The 20556-nt window shown below is 38.4% G+C and overlaps 2 protein-coding genes across 2 annotated transcripts; both read right to left on the bottom strand.

The window, feature by feature from the left end:
- Positions 1-568: 568 nt before the first annotated feature.
- Positions 569-17416, bottom strand: LOC112562493. Its single transcript, XM_025235773.1, is given in 29 exon segments — positions 569-2390; positions 2757-2969; positions 3445-3513; positions 3801-3936; positions 4086-4267; positions 4731-4891; positions 5177-5279; positions 5282-5343; positions 5616-5784; positions 5985-6140; positions 6766-7011; positions 7873-8086; positions 8468-8630; positions 8745-8924; positions 9046-9331; positions 9885-10011; positions 10600-10634; positions 10636-10704; positions 10930-11100; positions 11768-11914; positions 12481-12659; positions 12888-13065; positions 13689-13812; positions 13923-14136; positions 14491-14644; positions 14864-14972; positions 15830-15954; positions 16693-16839; positions 17276-17416. Coding segments are annotated over 29 exon segments (4299 nt in total). The 5' UTR covers positions 17387-17416; the 3' UTR covers positions 569-2321.
- A 1090-nt stretch (positions 17417-18506) lies between these two features.
- LOC112561976 (UPF0454 protein C12orf49 homolog) lies at positions 18507-20471 on the bottom strand. Its single transcript, XM_025234868.1, has 5 exons — positions 20336-20471; positions 19639-19790; positions 19262-19415; positions 18902-19018; positions 18507-18648 (listed from the first exon to the last, which is right to left on the bottom strand). Exons 1-5 carry the CDS (start codon positions 20426-20428, stop codon positions 18559-18561), a joined length of 606 nt encoding a protein of 201 aa, XP_025090653.1. The 5' UTR covers positions 20429-20471; the 3' UTR covers positions 18507-18558.
- Between the last annotated feature and the right edge of the window lie 85 nt (positions 20472-20556).

Genomic DNA, 20556 nt, shown 5'->3' with positions numbered 1-20556 from the left:
TTTTTTCAAACTAGCCAGCTAGTTGAACACTATTAAAGAACTAGTGGGGTGAAAAAATTTTCCCTATTGACTAGGTAAAGCTTGGTGCAAGACACTATTCCCCAAAGTCTGGGTAGATACCCCAATTTCATTCTTGAGACACATGCCTAAAAACATTGCTATGCACAAAACTAATTAACATGCTGCCAGTTCTCCCATTGGCTGAGGCCCTCACTGCATAAATGTATCCATGCACTATCCTAACGTCTGTGTTGTTGACTTCCTTCTATGCAAGATATTTGCAGGCAAGTATCTCAAGAACAGCAGGAGAGATTTGGGGAAAAATTATCCTGCACTAAGCTATACCCAAACCTTATGAAAAAAACCTACTAGTACCTTAAATACGGTCTTTTGGGAGATTTTTTTTAATCTACAAGATCTTCTTATGTCAGGAGGTAAACAAAGTGCATCGTGTCAAACCACCACCACAGCCTATTTCTTCATTTAGATTCACAGTTTTGAAAACTTGCTAGATTTTAAAAACATAGATATCTGGTATCTTCTTTCTTAGTATGAGGACAAATATGTATGAAGAAGAAATTATTTATTTCTTTACAAACATGCAAACAATATTTTTTTCTATGTAACTATTAAACATCAGTACCCCTTTATAGGTATGGCGCAAAAAAAAAAAAAAAATGCCCACGTGACTGATCTGTAACATGGTTATGCATAAAACATGTGCAGTACAAATGCTGGTGTACTGTAAAATAATGGCAATGCTGTTTAATTTCATACCTTTTCAATTTCTAACAACATAAAATATTTTCTATTAGACCATTCATCATCACTATTTGTATTGTTTACACACACAGACATGGCAGGATGAAGAACTGGAGCAATATGGTGGCAAAAGAAATGAAAGAGAACAAAACATTTTCACTCAAGAATGTCTGCATGAGAAAATTTGCAAATAATTACAGCAGTGTATGTAAAATACTTTCCATCTGACATACTGTTGGTAAGCACAAAATGGATTTTTCTTAATATTAAATTGCATTTGACTCAGGTGCCATAGGCGCCATTCAATGTCTGATATACAGTAAATCTCATGATAATAATTTGCATTTGACTGAAGTGCCAATCAAAAACTCTTGCGGACTAAACAAAAGTTATTAACATCAATAAGAGACAACGTATGAAAAAAACCTTTTTACAGGTATGAAAGTTTTGTTAAGGTTATAAATATTCTCCCAAGTGAATAGCACAAGAACTTTTCTCCCAATGGTTCAACAACTACTATAGGTTATATGTAACAGTCTGATCCCTGCATGTTAACAAAGGCATTGAAGATGAAGGAAAAAAGAATGTAGCAATGAGCTTGAAATAAATATTTAATCTTAAACACATTACACTATACTGTGTCCTGTGATGATGATGATACACCAACTTGGTGAGGTAAGATAGCTGCCACCCTTCTACTTACATAATGTACGGATGTCAAAAGATAAATCTTGCTTTGTTGAAAGGTCTCCTGGAGTTGCATCAGTGGATACCCCTGACAAAGCAGCAACTCAAAAAAAATTTTCTAGTTTAAACAGCAAAAGCATATTTTGACCATGTTATTAATTTTTTTATCAATGCCCAGAAATGGAAAAGACGTTAAGTGTCTATGGCTTGTTTATTTTTGTCTAGCTATGCCATCACAGTTTGGAAACATGGAATGCATATTGGCAGCCAAATTGAAAATGTTTTATGTCAACCGTGTAAAGGCTTTTCTGCACGGGAAATTCCAACTAAAATTAATCCATCAAAAGATCATTTGCAAAGCTTGTTTTGTTCACAGACACCCTCCACTCGCCACTCCCTCCCCATTATTTTTTATCTTTAAATTGGCGTTTTATACTGGGCTAGAAACTAAGACTATATCACAGCAAAGCAGCCGGCCCTCTACACCATTGTAGGTACTATAGGTACACATGCATAATCATTTAAGAATCACACAGAGAAATGACTAATAGCAAAAAAAACACTTCATAAATGCTGAACACAGCAGAAGTCAGAGACCCACTGCCATCATTCTGCAAGATCACTATTTTTAGTCCTACCATATAATAAGTGAAATTAGAGTTGGCTGAAGTGTAAACTACACACTTCATGAGCTGACAAAGAGAGATCAGGTGGAATTGGCAACTTGTTGGAGCAGCTGGTTCTTCTGCATTTGAGGAGGGATTGTCTCACAAATCCAGCATCTTGTGAGGGCTGCAAACTCAGCTGTCTCACACAGAATGTACACAGAATGTCTCCAGGTTTGTGAAACTTGGTGAAAACTTTTAATCAATTCAGAATCCTGCTGGACTGCCGCTATGGTAGCTATACTGATGTATAATTCCCTCTGCCACTGCACGTTCCTGAAAGAAAGAATAAACCACTGTTGCAGAAGTCGTGGCATGATGCTGCACACACCCAAATAAAAGTTGAATTTCTGAGAATAAAGAGAAGCACTATTAAAGAAATTACACTTTCAGTAAATTACTTAACTAGGTATGTCATCACTGCTTGCAGCTACATCATCTCAATTTTTGGGGTTTATAATAAATGTTAATATAAAATTGAATACAACATAAAACATCCAATAATTTCCTTACCACATCTAACCTAGGGCGGTATTAACAAATCTTACACCCTTACTTATCATCTCAATGCCACTCCTGCCATTACCATCAACTCTCCTTAGTGTCAAGTAAGCATTTGCACCACTAGTCCAGAATACTCACAGCCAGGGAATGCATTGTCTGTGAAGCCACTTTCTTAAAATGCTCTTGCTCTTTGATGAAGATGGTGCCCTTGATGCCTTGCTTCTTAATCTTGGGTGGTAAGGCCTCCAAGATGATATCCTGGACTTTTGGGCCAAGGGCTGTTGCACTAGCATCACGTGCTGCTTGAATTGCTTGTGCATCTCCCACAGACTCCTCTAGAGCTGTGTATATCTGATATGAACAAAAGGAATATTTGATTGATTTGTCTAAAGTATACGGCATTCCCTACGATATGAGAAAAAAACAGAAAGAGAAAAAATACTTGGATTATGGACTAGGGGAGGAGGGAATGACAGTATCCGGGATGCCAATTTTAACATGCAACATGTACACACTATAAAAATGCAAAAGAATTCTGATCTTAGGGTTGTGTCTAGGCAAGTGATAATAGGATGGTGTCTGGACAAGATTAGTTAGGGTGGTGCCTAGCAGATAACATTAGGGTGGAGTCAGGGCAGGTAATCTTTAGCTGGTACCCAGCGTTACAGAAGTACTATCTAGTAAACATAATCTTTAGATAGAATCAAGCAATGGAGGAGTACTATCTAGTAAACATTATTCTATTCATTATCAATCTTTCTTCCTTCCATCTCCCCAGACTCCCTCAGCAGATTTTGTTGTTTAACTGAAAGCTGTGCATACTCACAGGTACTGCAGGCAGCTGGCTGTATTCATAATGAGCATCCCAAAGAGTTATTGCCAGGCTTGCTGCCTCCTGAGGTCACAGGTTAAAAACAAAATTGAAATGTGTACCCTAAATGTAAGGATATTGAAGAAAAAGAACTGTCAGATAAAAAAAATTACATAAATGAATGATAATAGCATGCCAAACAAAGACAATGAGATCAGAGAGAAAGAAAAAAATTAGGTAAACTAACTTGACACTTCCATTCACCCTTTGAATGTGAAATGCAAATATAATTATACAAATGATCAAGAAAACATGTCCCAGTGTTGGTCAAACAAGACTAAGGAACACAAAATATGCAAACAAAAGCTCACATGTTTAGAGCCTTTATTCCAAGTCCGTCCACTAAGAACATCTTTAGCAGAAGACACTCTAAGTTCCTCCAGCAACTCTGTTGATATGTCACCAGTAAGCAAAGGGACATGATGAGTTCCTGTCTGTACGGCAAGGCTGACAAAGTAATAATAAGAGTAGTAGTAATAACAGTCACCACATTTTTCAAGTCTTATGTACACATGTGTTAGCGCACACACCCAGAAAAACAACCCATCCACCACCACAACTTCACCCCCCCACCCAACACACACACACAAACTCACCCCTCAAAAATGGGCACCACTGTCCAACCAATGATGTGTTCTTTTTTAAATTCTAGAGGATGTCCACTGCTAGAGGTCAGGATACCTGCAGTCTTATGGTCAGGAGTGGGACTGTATCCAACAGGTATACCAAGTAGTCGCACCAACAACACACTGTTGTCGTCATAAAACGGATGCAAAATCTACATACAGGCATGCAGACAGACATGCACATGTGCACACACACACACACATACACACAGAGATATACTTCAATATGCATGAAAAAGACAAAAATTATCCCACATCTTCTAATAATAATGGATTTATATTGTGATGCAACTTTATAGAAGGCTTGATGCATTTTACTAATGCCTAGGTATTACACACATAACTGAAACAGATCTAATGTGAAAGTTTGTGGTTTATTTGTTTTACTTCTTGGTCATCGTAATCTATGAGAAGGATCTAATCCAGACAAATAATAAAAATCTTCCATTAACTTCACTGAAAGAGGCGCAAGATTTTTGTTGCAGTTTTTTGTTTGTAAAGCAAGGTCAGCCTGGCTTTATGGTGTACAATGCTACACATATGAAGTCATATTACATGTAAATCCTAAAGGTACCCAGTCATATTACAAGTAGCCTATCAAGTAAAAGGTAATACCTGGGGCTCATCTTCCCATTCAGGAGCCTGTAGCAGTCCACCAAGTTTGAGCCTTGTAAAATATAATGGATCACTGCGGCCAAAATTATCCTCTGAGGGAGACATACGCCATGCTTGTGCACCTGGTGCCACCTGAGCTACACAGATGATGTACTTGCCATCTAGGGATAATTCAAAAATCAGACACAATCACAATCTTGTAGACAACACCATGATAAAATTGCAAGAACACATCTTTACCTCTTGATCTGCAAAGCTGTATCTTATTTCACTGAGAAAGAAAAAAAAATTAAAGGGGAAAAAACCCTAACAAACTTTGCAGCAGACTAAGCAGCACACGGTGAACAAATTATAATGAATTTATAACTGATTTATTATTTATACTAGTATATTTATTATACATATCAATGTAATTAATTGACTCAAAACTGATAAAATCTCTTTACCTGGAAGATGAAAAGCTTTGTTGGCTGTGACCTTCAGCCCAGTTTTGATGCGATAGCGCACACACTGAATTAGGTTCAGATTATCAGCTGCCTGTTTGTTGGCAGCTGTTGTTTGATATCCAGGCGGTCCTCCAGCCATTTCAATAGGGTTGCGTTACCACCAGCACCTGTTAAAGCAACATCTAGCTAACATAATATAGTAAACACAGGACTGTTAAAACTACAGCTACCCCACATGATGAAATAAACACAAAGAACTGTTAGAGTAACAGATAGCTACAATGAAAAAAGGAAAAAAAAATTACAACTGTGAACACAATGACACACTTACACAACTAGAAAACTCTCAAAGACAAAATGCACAATAACTGACACTATGGAGATACCAGGCAATGTTGATTCATCAGCCAAAATCAATCTTCTTTCTAGCTTTCTTTACCTGTCTGTTTATTTTCCACAGTCTGAAGTCTCAAAATCATGTCACGCTCTGTTTGTGGATAGGCCATGTGCTCAGTGTAGCTTGCAAAGATGCGTTGCTCAGATATAGTGGGTTGGCAGTCAGATGATTGGTAGTAGCCAGAACTGTACAGTGGAGCAGGCACAGGATCCTAAATGCATCAACAGAAACACAGCAAAATCTCCACTTCATGTGAGCCACATGATAATCCATCTTTAGACCAATCCCATATGTAAATTTTCTACCCATTCTTAATTCAGTCCCTATTAATGGACATCATTATTATCGTTTCCCAATCAAAGCCCTTTTGTTTATTCTGATGTACATTGGCCATGCAATGAACTGAATTACCTGGGAGCAAGGCAGAAGCCGCACCAGAAGGCTGCAGGCTGGGACAGCAGGAGCAAAATCGAGATCTGTGTGCTTAAGGTTACTGATGCCCTGTCGGACATCAGGCATGCCACTACGTAGTCTTAGCTGATGACCTCCGACACGTAGAAGCCCCTCCTATGCAGCACAGATTGTCACCACTTCAACTTTTTTATATTGACCATTTCTACTGTTCAACTACAGGCTGAATTCACTAGTACAGCTTACAAGATTACTTCCTGAATGTGAAGAACTCACATGTTCTTAACATGGAAAGAGACCTCCATTACACCATACTGGACTATAAAGAAGCGCTTAGAAAAGAAATCTATAAATGTTATATGGCAAACCACTTCCATCATTATCATTAGCTTTTTAGCCTTGACTGCTTTTGAGGACCAGCTAAGCAGTCTTATCTCTAACTATTGGCGAGGGGAAAAAAAAAACATGATGCAAATAAAATCCTGATATAATCAAGGATACACACACATGTATATGTGCATGCAACCTGGTACATATGCACACACATTCACCCACCCATACATGCACCCCCAGCCCAAAGTAGGCACGTATGCACATGCACACACAACTCTCCCTCCCCATTCCACACATACAGACATTGTCCTCATTGTTTGCTACTGTCCACTGTGGTTGCTGTGGTGTATAAAGTACTGTGAGTTTGCCCACAGGGTCAAAATACAAAACTATATTACCAAACTTTATTATTATTATCGTGATAAAACGTTACTTCCAGACAACATACCTTTCTCTTTGTGGTGTCAAACACTTTCAGCAGACAACTGCCAACAACCACGACTTTTTCAGTGATCATGTCCACAGTGTAGACACGAAGCAGCAGCAGTGTCTCAGGATTCGCTTGCTTACCCTCACTATTCACCAAAAGACGAAAATCAAAAGCTGGACAGCGGGCTGGGCCCTGCAGCAGCGGCAATGCCAGGATGTCTTGGAGACTGGTTAGCTCTCCACCTTTTAAGATACGTCCTGTCACCTACAAGAAGAGAGCAGAAAACACTATCAAGGAACTGACAGTGCATATTATTTTTCATCAGTTGAAGTTTGAGTCTTTTGTTAAAAAAACATAACAAAAACTTAATGACCATTATATAGTCAAAATGGCAATCATTCCAGGGTCACTGGATGCCAATATGCCAAAATATCAATGCTGTAACGTAAAAGGCTAAATGACGATTTGTCAGTTTGTTTCGTTGGATTAGCACTAGTTAGCTAGTGGCAAAGTAGTATATACCCTAGACATGAGTTTAAATGCAGTCTGGGCATAAAAATGGTTAACTCTAGCCATGAATTAGGTTAATCCTAGAGATGAAGTTGCTCATGCACTAGACAAACAGGGCCAAGCTCTGTTGAATATGTTTAGTTATATGAAGCAGGTGTAACCAAGTGGTGGGGGGTGTATGGTGTGAGTGGTAAACTTTCTCCCACACATTCAACCAGATGCAGGAAGAGAGCCTGCAGATTCTTGTCCTTTATTAAATGGGCTTAATCAAATGCAATGACTGCATCCCTCTACAGCAAGTTTCAGTATCAATTTGCAGATGGCAGCTGTCTCTACCTTTTTCTGGAGAGTCACTGATCAGATCTTCAGCATGTCTGTCATCCCATCTCAGCTCTGCCCCGTGCAATGTGTGCCTTCAGGCCCACCTCAATTAGCACCAATATGTCTAATCAATCACTGCCGAAGCAGACTTTTTGGCGCTAATGTGCATCTTCTAATTAACCACATTTCACTGCTGGGCTACTAGATGTCCCACTAAACAGTGAGGCTGCTGGAATCAGGGAAGGACTACATGTCGAATTTACAAAGCATTTTCCAAACCCTGGAACAACAAACCTTGATTATAGATGCGTTGTCCGGAATATAACGCACTGAATCTACATAGAAATCAAAGGGATCCCGACTGGTTGTAGGGCTAGGATTTTTTGTTTTGGTACTGAAGGCCACCCATGGGTCAGGATCAGGGGGCTGAGGAGAGGGTTTTGCAGGGGTCACGCTTTTGGGTGGTAACTTTGGCTGTTCAGGTGTGACCTTTGGCTGTGTGGGAGTTCTGGAAAAGAAAAAATTTCTAAAAAAAATATATATATAGGTAAAAGTTATAAAGTATATTCATAACATCTAGCATTCACTCAATGATGGTACTCCATTCAAGCATGAACCTTTGCCTTGTAAAAACATAAATCTGGACATAAATCAACACAAAGTACTTTTCTGGCAACATAAACAGTTGTATTAAGAACCATAAAGCACCATATTCTAGTGATTCTGGAGTGATGATCCTTTGCCTTACTGGCTAGAGGGAGACAAATTTCCATTTCTTTTCATCTTTTTTGTAGCTTTGCGTTACTCTTTATGTCTACTGTTTGATCTGTGAGCATTCCAAACACTGGGGTAGAGATCTTGGACTCTTTACTTGCTAGCTCTAACATACCTGTGTTGTTGAGTGTCTGCAGGTGGAACTGCTGGTGGTAATCGAGGTGTGCGCTGAGTCGCTGGCTTTGGCTGAGGTGTAGAACTAAGTGGTGGAGTCACAGGCTCACGGTTGGGGTCGAACACTAGACTTTCAAGTTCTGAATTATATCCCAGGAACACATCTGTCAGAAAGAGAGAAAAGTGCTAAGTTAACCTCTGACCGGATAGAAATCTATGATATTGTACAAAACAAAGGGTCTAAAATAAGGCCAAACTTTAACGCAGCAGTGACCCACCCTCAGATGGCTGAGTAGGGCTGGCTGGCTGGGCTGTGTGAAAACTCAGAGTTATCTTTCCAGGGTGCAGAGCAACCTGGGTTTCTCCTTCGAGCAGCATGAAGGTTTCCTGACCTCTTGAAGTTATTGTCTGACGAAACAGTGGCAAACGTGACCAACCTAGCACCTCCACATTTGCATCTGCAAATAACAAAGGGTCATTGATTTTTGTGTGTCTTGAGCAAGAACTAACAACAACAGACTTCTCATCATCCTTCCTCCTCTTCATAATTAACATTTCATAATTAACACTCAAAGTCACCTTTGGATTTGGAAGTTGAAGGCAGCCTGTATTCCACACTTATCACTGCATACATGGAAGCCCCCAGTTCTCGCTCCACATCATACTGTACAATGTCATAGCTAGGATACACAAACTTCTCCTTGGGGAATCGAACAACATACACCATGTTTCCATAGCTGTCTTTGTCAGCAGACACAAGAACTGGGGAGGTAGTGGAGGTCTTACTCTGCAGCTGAATGGTGCCAAAGTAGATAGTGCAGTGGAGACATAGACCCGCAGGGTCCAGCAAAGTCAACCAGGCCTCCTAATATAGACATTGACAATTAATGGCAACCATTAGTCACCAGGTATAATTTGACTCTCAAACTATTCTAATTTATCAGGTTATGCCTGAATGTTTCTCAAAATTTATCAGGCTATGCTAAAATATTTCTCCCATCAGGTGAAGTGCTGCTGCATAGTGGTCAATGCATCTGACTTTAGAGCTGAAAGTCTCCAGGAAGCGTGACAGAAAAATTACCTCTGCACACCCAGCATACAGCATTCATTAAGGGAGATAACAGGTGAAGAAAGAAACTTTTATTCTACTTCCCATGTTATGTCCTAGGCAAGGTGAACCATTTATACGATTCACAGCCCCTTCAGCCATGAAACAGTTGGCCTTTCCTTGATGTTAGAATACTTATTTGTCTATTTTGGGGAAAAGGTGCAAAGAAAGAGCTCCACGCCATTTATTTGCTTGAAATCCTGCATGAAAACATTCAGAGACCACAAAACCCACACTTCTACTGAATCAAAAGATCATAAATCATGGCAAAACTCAAAGTGACAAAAAACCCGTGATATAAATAACTCACACGCTGGACTAGTTCTGCTGGAATAATTAGTTTCACTTGCAAGTGCTTGATGCCAAACTCCTGCAGTGAGCTAGGGCCAGGTGTGGAGCTAGGAGACTGAGGCATGGCAAGTCGGGAGCTGGGAGTCCTGATGAAATGCATTCATGACATTTACATTGATTTTGTTGATTTAACATAGATTTTGTTGATGGTGAAATCACTCTGCTAATATTTTAGGTTTTCTTAACTCTTTTTGTGGAAACTGACCTAGATAGCGTTTATTTCTTGTGGATTTAGAAACTTTGGATGACTTAATTGTTTAATAAAGACATGCAGTAGTTTCACCCCACAGCAAAGGTCAGTTCGTCCAAGCTATTTCCATTTGCTTGTTTCATCAGTGATTAGTATCTTTTGGGTTTGAGACAGTCTGGCTTGTCTTGGTCTTGGGACAAAATGGTCCTATCTGTGGATGGATGAATTGGCTTTCACTGTGGGGTAAATAACTGGGGCAAAATGGTATTAGGATGAAATGACCAACTCCCATTTTATCACATTCCAAATTAAGTGAGGGCCAAAAATAAAATTGCCAACATGGAAGTAATGGCACACATAAAAATACTCACTTTAAACTTGTGAAATTTGTACAAATCAAAAAAAAAAAAAAAAAAAAAAGATAAATTTTTTTTTAAATGATCACACTGCATAGGGCAAATTAAAATAAAATTTGAAGACAAACCCAGGTCGCTGTCGGTTCAGAAAGGGAATGTCCAGTGAGGTGCTTTCCAGTCTCAACATGAATCCAGGCCATTTGTACATCAACTGTATAAAGCTTGCATGCTTCCTTTTAGAAACACCTGCATAAAAGAACAAGCAAAATATTTCTTGACAAATAAAACTTAAGAAGAAATATTTAAGGGCAGCATCAAATATCTTTAGTTCAGTGCTTGACAGTATAGCTCAGGAGTAATGCTGGGGTAATGGTATGGTATGAAGAAAGACTGACGATCAACCAACCTTAACATTTTTGGACAGACTATCAAGAGTCAAGAGTACAAACATATTAGGCCTTTATTACCTCTTTCATTTGGAGGTAATCGTGTGCCTCCATGAAACAATGACGCAGTAGTTCTAGCAGTGCCAGGCACACATTTTGAAGCACTGAGTGTTTCCAAAACTGCATGAAGCACTGGTCCCAGACATACATAACACCTGGTACATCCAGCACACTGACAAAACCCTGTCAAGAATGTGATCATTTCATCCATAGTAAATCTTCACAAATGCATATAAACATACCAAAGAATTCTGCCCCTAAGGTTGATAAAAACAAACAAAATATATTTTTACTTCAGATTTCTAGTCTGCATTTTATTATGCTTACTATGATTTTTTTTTTTAAAAAACCTTTCAAGTAATGTTCTTTTATTATCCTGTATCTAATTTCATAAAATAAAATTTTCAGAGTAATTTCTCTTTCTTCGAGACTTACCAGATGACATGACCATAGGAGATAAAGGTTACACTAGCTCAGTTGAGACAACTTTTTTTATGTCAAAGAGCTAGTGTAACCCTTTATCTCCTACGGTCATGTCCTCTGGTACAGTCAAAGAGGAAACACTAAAGTTTTCAGGGGCTAGGGTTAGACACTGCTATAACAAAAGATATATATTCACAAATTTAATGTGATATATTTCTGTAACAACAGTGACAAAATGCATAATGCATCACAGCATATTGTGCACCATATACAGTAATATAATGAATGGTTTTGTGGTAAAGGGTAATGTAAAAATGTCAGAAATAGTACAATTATAGAAGGGAGCTTTAACCCTCTCTGAACTATGCTTATCTATAAGGATAAGGAGGTGACATCAACACTAAAAAGAAACACTTGCAAGCCAGACCTCGCCAATCCACCTGCGAAGAAAGATCAGTGGGTCAGCCAAAAGCTGGTGTGCAGATTGGTCCATGCTGCGAGAGGTGTTTGGCACTGACTGCAGAAAGGCCTCTGCCTGTTCTCTCTCTCGATGAATAAGCTGCACTAGGAACTCCTATTAACAGGAAACCCATAGGTCACAGGAAGCAGCACACAGAACACTGGACATAGGATACAGCATGAAGGGCACAACAAAAGACATGTGATGCAGCATGCAGGCCATAAGACAGGATATAGGATACAGCATGTAAGGATTAACACAGGACATGGCATGCAGGTGACAGCATACGAGATACAGCATGAAGGTCACAGCAAACAGGACATTGTACACACTTCATAGGATACATTACACAGAAGACAGCATACAGGTCACAGGACATGGTACATAGGTCATAGGATACATTTCACAGAGGACACAGCATGCATGTCACACAGGTGTCTCAGAAAATGAAATCCATGCCCAGACACTTCTTGATGCTCTTGCTCTTCAATGTAAAATTCATTCCCAAGCATTTGCCTGATTAAAAAGAATTAATTCCACAACATGCTTGCCTAATAAAAATAAATGTTAGATAATGGTTGGGACCAGGATTAGAAAGTGTTGGGATGTTTGATTTATTCAAAGTTTGGCATTATTTGAAGAAATGTGTCTGAACCCAACATCCAGTTGTTAAAACACACCTTAGGGCTGCCTTGTACATTAATGGTGGCAATGCTCTTGAGGTGGTCGTGGAATTCTGGGTCTTCTTGCTGCAGCTGCTGCATAACACATTCAGCAATAGCAAACACTTCTGGCCAGGTGGGGAAGCACCCAGCGTTGAGGAGATCTAGGTACATTGCTAATTCCAGCACATGTTCACCTGAATGAGTTTTAACAGTTTAGTCACAATGTGCAACAATTTTTTTTACTTTTAACAGTACCAGTTTTTCAGATATTTTTGTCTTTATATCATGATGCCTCTCAAATTCCAAACCTTTTTCCCCAACAGATCCTCTCTCTATTAAAAGCCAAAGTTTTTGTTTACTGACATGCACCCAAAGGAACACACAATTCCACAAAATATGCGTACAAATAAAAATGGACACACCTTTGTCATCTGAGTATTGGTCCTTGATCCTGAAGGCAATCTGCAGTGGGAAAAGCCAATATACAAGGAAAGACTCGTAACTTCTGTCAAATACATAAAGGACGTTCAGAGCTCTTGATGTTTCCTTGAGATGTTGTGGGTGTTTATATGGCACCATGCTGACAGTCTTGCTGTAAGTCTGTGATAAGAAGGCACATACAGATCACTCCTAGAGTGCACACACCATCCCCACAAAGCCTTACTTAAAATATCTTTTATTTTCCTTGATTTGATAAACAGCCTAGAGAATAAGCATAAATGTCTCATAAAGATTAAAATATTGAATAAGTTGAAAGCCCACTTGATGGAGTAAGCTACTACAAATACCATTGCTGCCTTGAGTAAACAGATATTTACCAGACAGTGTAAGGCAGTCTTAGCAGACAGTGTAAGGAAGACAGTCTTAGCAGATAGTTTCAGTAAATTATTGCTGGCTGTTACTCCAAGGTATTCCACCCTTCCACTGCTACATGATGTCAGCTCACAAAGCCATAGACAGGATTTATGTATGAAACAATGAAGGAGAGAATTAAACTTTAAAGAAAAACACACCCATATATTTGATATAAAACTTGGTCAAGCAGATGAAGTACTAAATGTTGATGACTTGCAGTTCTGTTTTTGCTGAACATGTTCAAAAACTGTATCCGATCTTTGCTCCAATCAATGTCACTTTTTCTCTCAAGCACAATCCTCTTACCTTAGAGAAAGCATTTTTCTCAATCCTGAAGGAGACTACAGGATTTCAGTGCAGACACTTACCTCTACAACAGCGTTGTCTATTAAACCCTTGATTGGAGACTGTGTGGGCTTCTTGATTTTTAATTCTGTCAGCCCACGGGTGACAGCACGTGCAAACCTTTCACGTATCACTTTTTCTGAATACCTGTAATTCATAAGCATCTGAATCAGATTTTTGCAATTAATCTTTATTTTGAAACCATTCAAGCCTTTATAGTAATAGTCAGCTAAGAGATTCACCACTTAAACACTCACACTTCCTTCGCATGTCTTCGTTTGGCCTTGAACAATACATCAGCCCAGATGTAAGCACGCAGGCTGCCTGGCAACTGTCGCCCATGGAGGCTGTCAACAACGTGGCCGAACTTTTTTGGGTCTCGCTGAAGAAGTGCTACAACCGCTGCACCGATGTTTTCACTCTGATGTCCCCATAATGGCGGTGGGTCTCCCTCTAGTGTGTGTATCATGCCTAGTAAATGTAACAACTTACATCTTCAATTTTTATTTTAGAGCTTTTTTAAATTAAAAATACATATATCACAAAGAAGCTTTTGTGGTTGCAATGATTCCAACAGTCTTAAGAAAGCTTTTCAACAATGTACTACTGAGAATCACTACAGACATATTCCTTTGTAAATCAGAAAGTAATAAAACAGGAATTAAATGCTATTAAAAATACAACTGAGAGAAGAGATAAAATAATAAGAACAATAGACATAATGTTTACAAATGAGGGAAAACAGCTTTATTCTGAGTGGCATTGTTCATATCTAAGTTGTAGCTCTAGAAACAAATATTGTGGAACTAGAAATTCTTGCCAAACCTCGCATCTGAGCTGATGTTGGTTTAGGAACAGATGCAACAGAACTGCTAGTTCCAATTGTGCTGACTGGCTTCATTCGACTTGGTGCTGGCACCTTGAAGAAGTCTACATTTTGTGCTTTCTGAGGATTCTGTAACTCTTTTTCCTTCTCCTCCTGAAGGTTTGAAAACCAAAAAAATATTTATAAAACACCTTGTCCTCTATAAAATATTAATGCATTCATTCATTTGTTAATTTTCAAACAGTTAACAAATGGTAAGTCCAACAACAGCTGATGGACATCAATTAGCTATTGAAACTAATATTTTTTTTGACTCGTGCACACATTCCACAGCTATGCTCACATGCCAAGTTATGCAGTATGAAGTGTCACCTTGAGCACTTGCTCTTGTTTGTACAACTGTCGGTCCAGACCATTGGAAACCAGTATGTGTGTATGCTGCATAAAATCTTGATATTCTTTTGGTACAGGTGCCTCCTCTCTGTCAGAATCCCAAAAATAATTTCTTCCTTACTACAATCTCCATTTCTGTCCACTATATATTTAGTTTTAAAAAGTGAGAGAAAATAAATATGTAAAGTCATCACTTTGCACAAGTACTAACTTTAATGCTTTAAAGTCTGGCCTAAGACCCACCTTTTGGGGAATACTTTGTGCACTGAGTGGCTTTGTATCTTCTCACTTTCCAGTCCTGTGTACATGTTTTCGCATGTATGTGTAAACTGATTTTTTATGTCAACTTTTCCTAAGCATGCTGCTGGCAGGGAAATGTGATATATAAATGCTATTATTTTTATATTATTATTCTTTTTAAGAAAACAGAGCAACACCTTCAAGCTAATCTGTTATCAATATAACACAAACTGCACCAAAAATAAAAGCATCATAATCAAACTCAGCCTCACCATATGCGTAACAAAATGGAAGTTAACCCAATCCCTTTTCTAAAAATTTTGTGCTGTTGAGTGCTAGGAATCTCTTTCAGTCTTTTGAGGTATGATGTTGTGATGTCTGTGCAGGCAGATATAACCCTTTGAAAACTGTGCACTATTAGAGATCAGGTCTACTCTGAGGCACTGACAAATGATCCCATGCTGACATCTCTACCTCCTTAAATATGAGGCATAAAGGGTTGAAACCATCAGGTATGATATCACATGGATGAAGCAAAGACATCCATCAGATATCTGGTGATTAGCCTTGCCTGATATCTCAGTAAATTCAATTACCTTTCATGACAGGAATTAAAATTCAAAGTAGCAGTGTAGTCTCCTGAAAATAAATCAATTATCCATGACAGACAAGATCTAGAAATATTTGGGAAAGAGAACAAGTTACCTGGCTGCTGCCCCACTTAACGTGACTTCAAGTCCAACATCTTTAACAGCACGGTACATTTGGTTGTTAAGCCAAGAGGATGCTTCCACTTTCAGACGCTCGTACTCTTCTCCACTCAAACTGCCCTGGAATTTACATCATTTCCCCAGTTATCTCCCAGATCAAACTGACCTATGTCCATTATGTATATGCTAGTTTAAGTAGCATTATTAAACAAGATACATTTTTACATGACCTATGGCCTTTTCAGGAAAAGCATGATTGTGTATGGACATGCTCAGTGATTAACTTTACTCCAATCCTGCAGTCTACTGACTTTAAAAAACATTTTCATCAACCGTACTGAAGTATTCACTTCTCTTTTACATTACATGCCCACCTACTCAAGGGTTTTATGTATGCTGTATGTTTTAACAAGTGAAAACCACTTTATTGAAGGTATCATTTTGGTATTTAAGTTTGAGGTGAGGTGGGGATGTCAACTTCAAAATCAGACAGGTATGGGGTTTACTTGCAAATACAAAAGAAATTAATTCCAGAAAAGGTAATGGTTTCATTGCTTAAAAAAACACAGAAAACACACCTCTATAAACAATATAAGAAAGCAAAGACCAAGAACCAGCTCAGTTACTATGTTGCTATTCCAACTAAGCTGTTCAAGAGCAGATTTCTAACCAGTCCCACCAGGACTTGGAATGCATGGGTTCGTGTTAGAAATTGTGCTTTTGTCAAGTATGTAATTTGAGTTGATAGGACAGCATGTAGTAAGCTAGTTGCTTAAGAACAATACAAACCACTTTTACTGCTGTTATGTGATCAAAAATATAAAGAGGGAAGGTTGTGAAGAAGATGAAAATACTAACCAGTTCTTGTGGGTTTCGTTTGACATGGCTGAGGTAGGTATCCACATAATGTTTTCCCAGAAGTTCTAGAAGCATCTCTCGGCGCTGAGGATTTCCGAACTGCTTCTCTACATGGCCAGCAAGAGCTCTGGCTACTCGGCTCTCCAGCTATAAAAATAACCCATTTGCATAACATCATCTTAAAAACTCACAAAGCAGTGTTGGTGATTACTGTTAAGGTAACTGCAAAAATACCATCCACTAGCTTTAAACAACAACAAACAAAATATCTTTGTTAACAATACATATCTTACAAAAGATGAAAATCCTAAGTAAAAGTATAGATGGATTACACTGCTTAAGGTGGACTCCAAAACTTTGGATTCCTGTGCTCAAACATGTATGGAAGACATACACACACACAAACAGTGACAGAAAGAACCATGTGCTCTCACAAAGGCAAAGAGCATTATATTACTTGTCAATTTATCTTATCAAAAGCATCAGTACTTTATGAATTAATGTTGCTCTCTCTCACACCTTCCTGCTCACTTAGCAAATCATCTAAGCCCCTCTATTTTATTCATGCACTCTACTTGCATACCTTGTGCCATGGTGCATCCGGTAGCAAAGTCTGGTGATAGCAGGAGTTGATCCAGGCCAACGAGAATGGGTGCTGGTCATCTTGACCACCCTGCCCACTAGCTTTTGCCATGGTGTCAAAGTCTCAACCACTGTATCTCCTTTTTCCTCCACTTTACTTTTTGTTAACACTTCCAATGATATCCCACCTTAAGCACAATTCCTTTAAAGTTTTCAACTGTTTAAGGTCAACATGAAGCATTAACGCCACTTGCTACATTGGATTTTCCTTGTGAAGGTCAAAGAGATCTTCCCTTTGTTCATATTCTCTGAAGAACAGTCACAAGAAAAGAGGTCACTTTCATGGACTGCAAACCAGAGCTAAATCCATTTAAGAAGCGTAGAACAAATTTTGACTTTCCTCTTTCCGCTCATGGAAACCAGAGTTTGGCTCCATTGTGATCAAGCCAAGGAAATATTTATCTGTACAAGTCAAATGAAGTTGGCAGCAAACTGGCTGACATACAAACTTTCTTATAAAGTTTGACATATATACATTCTTATAAATGTTAGACTTCTTCTCCAAAGTGCACTGCTGTCTCATCTCAGTTTCTTTGTTTAAGAATATGAAATTAAGTACATCAGTACGCCACAAGAAGAATAAGCTACTGGGAACTTTCTCACTTTAAAGTTTAGTGAAATGAATGGTAGGTCACTACATTCCCTTTAAAAAAAAAATCTAAAAAAGGGAATCTATGAAAAAAAAACCTTCAAATTAATACGAAGCACTTATCCCACATGATGGAGCTGTCACTGAATGTGGTGCATGGATAACAGTGGACGCCATTTTTTTCCCCTTGCAATGATTCAATGAATACTGACACAGCATGCTATCACAGCTTACAGCTTACATTATCACAGCACAGTCTAAAGCAATGGTTGCCCTGTAAGATGCACCATGCCATTTGCCTCTAATGTTTTTGAAAAATAAGGCCAAAGTATGCTGATAAATATCTTGACCGCAGACTGATGATTCCAAAGCCTATGGTCTAAAACACAATCCAATAAGTATCACAGATGCGCAAAACTGAATCTGAGTCTCCTCACTACATGTTCACATTCTATTCTACTATTGGTTCCTTCCTTAGAAAGGCATGATCTACAACCTTTCCGTGGAAACAGACTATAGAAATGCCCATCAGTTTTTTTTTCCTTAGTACAACAATATCCAGTTAACTCAGTGTCTTCATCTTGTTTTTTTTACTAGATGTCCAAAAAATGCAGAAGTGTAATGGTGAAGATGTTTCAAGATGTCACCACTTGAAGGTCAGGTGGCTTGTCACCATAGCAATATTTGACCTTTGGATGACGATACGAATTCTCATGCTGCACACTCTGCAAACAAATTCAACTAAAGCCAATGTAAAAAAAAACTTATTAACTAAAAAGCATGTAACAAAATATATTTTATTTAATGTTTACATGTTAAATTTTCATATAATTTTGCTTGGAATTTTGAAGAATGTGCTCATGTACAAGCATGCAAGTGTCCACCCTTGTATGAGTCTTTACTCAAAATATATGCACAACATGCCTTGGTAATCTAAACCTTACGCACTTATAACTTAAGACACTAAATCAGTCTCACCCGAGAGGAAGTCCTGCATTTGGCCAGACATAGCTCAAACTGGTCCTTGACCTCTGCGGCGAACACTTGGAAAGTCTCATCCAGTCCCTCTTTCAGAATGCGCTGCAGCAGGGGTTGCTAACATGACAGAATAAAACTTCACTTTATACATAACTTTCACCATGCTCCCTGTGGACTTTACAAACACAAAACCTTTGTTAAATAATTACATAAAGACAGAGATAATATTAAAATAACTATATAGATTTATTGGTTCTGGTCTGGAAATTTTATTTTTTAGAATGTCAGTCTATGACAGCATTTTCTAACAATATGATAGGAATGACTTTTACAAAATCAGCCAGCAAAATTGACCATCACCTTATCAGGCTGCAAACAGCAAGAGACACAATGTTCATAGATACTACAGCATCCATTTGGGGCACAGCTTTCACAAACAAATCTTGTCACAAGGCCATGTTTGACATCACAGCATCGGTTGGGCAGAATATCTTCCCTCCGACAAACATATCCTGTTTATGTAATGTTGAAAAAAACATTTTAGATATTCAATTCCTGTGAACAGAAACAGCAACAAAATAAAACGGTTTAATGTAAGCTAAATCAAAAATATGTCTCCTTAACATACATGGCTTTTAATGACCTATTCATTCTCATAATATTGTAAATTTTAATGGACAATTGATTATTCAAATGTGATAACCAGCATGGTTTATACTACATTTTCACATGTACATTTGTCATCTACTATCAGTGATTTTCCTTGTTCAGAGTTCCTGCAAAATCGTGTCTGGCTGTCATTCTGTGGAGAGTCTGGAAGTGGATTCCATTCAAATGCTTGTCTTAGAGTTTTTTTGGATGCATATTCCTCTAAGACAAGGTCTGAACGCTGTTAAACATAGAACATAAGTGCTGTTGTCATTGCGGATGCTACTAAAAATACACCACGTACTTACCACAAACTGCACTTAAGTAGAGATGAAGTCAAGAGTTTTAATTGTGGTCATAACATATATCCATCATTTGAACTGTGAAAGCTTACTGTCCAAGAGACTTCCCAAAACAAACAGTTTTTAAAAGCATACATTAAAATAGCTTTCTTGGATACCGACTTCGACGTGCATGAACTTGAAGTAAATAGGCGTGGAATATTACATGATTTTTCTGAATTTTCTGTCAGATAACATGGCCGTTTTATCTATGCAGTAAAGTCACGATCACTTCACAGTCTATTAAATGTAAAATGAATTGGCTATAGGTAATTCTGCATGATGGGGTTTTCCCCATTGCTAGGCCAGGGGACTGTATCCTACAATGTATGACAACAAACAACCAAAATAGGTGTGTTACTCTTCCTTGACGTTTGTTAAAACATTAAAAACGGTTTTGAGAAAAAAAATCAAGGCCTTTTCTCTGGTAAAAAGACATTTTTACCTTGGAGAACGTGGTTGCTAAGAAATACAAAAGAGAACAAATAAAAATAACCCCCAAAACCCAGCGTTGCCTAAACACTTTGTGGCACAACATTGAGACGGGTCACCGTTATTCAGAAATGCACAAAGTCGAAGAAACTTGGTGAAAACAGTTTCGTATACTTTTTATCCGTAATTCACATAATATCCACACTTAACATGCATTCATATAATCATTTCGAT

The sequence above is a fragment of the Pomacea canaliculata genome, linkage group LG4, assembly GCF_003073045.1.
Source record: "Pomacea canaliculata isolate SZHN2017 linkage group LG4, ASM307304v1, whole genome shotgun sequence".
In the NCBI taxonomy this organism is placed as follows: Eukaryota; Metazoa; Mollusca; class Gastropoda; order Architaenioglossa; family Ampullariidae; genus Pomacea; species Pomacea canaliculata.
This window is presented reverse-complemented; position numbering and strand designations above follow the sequence as displayed.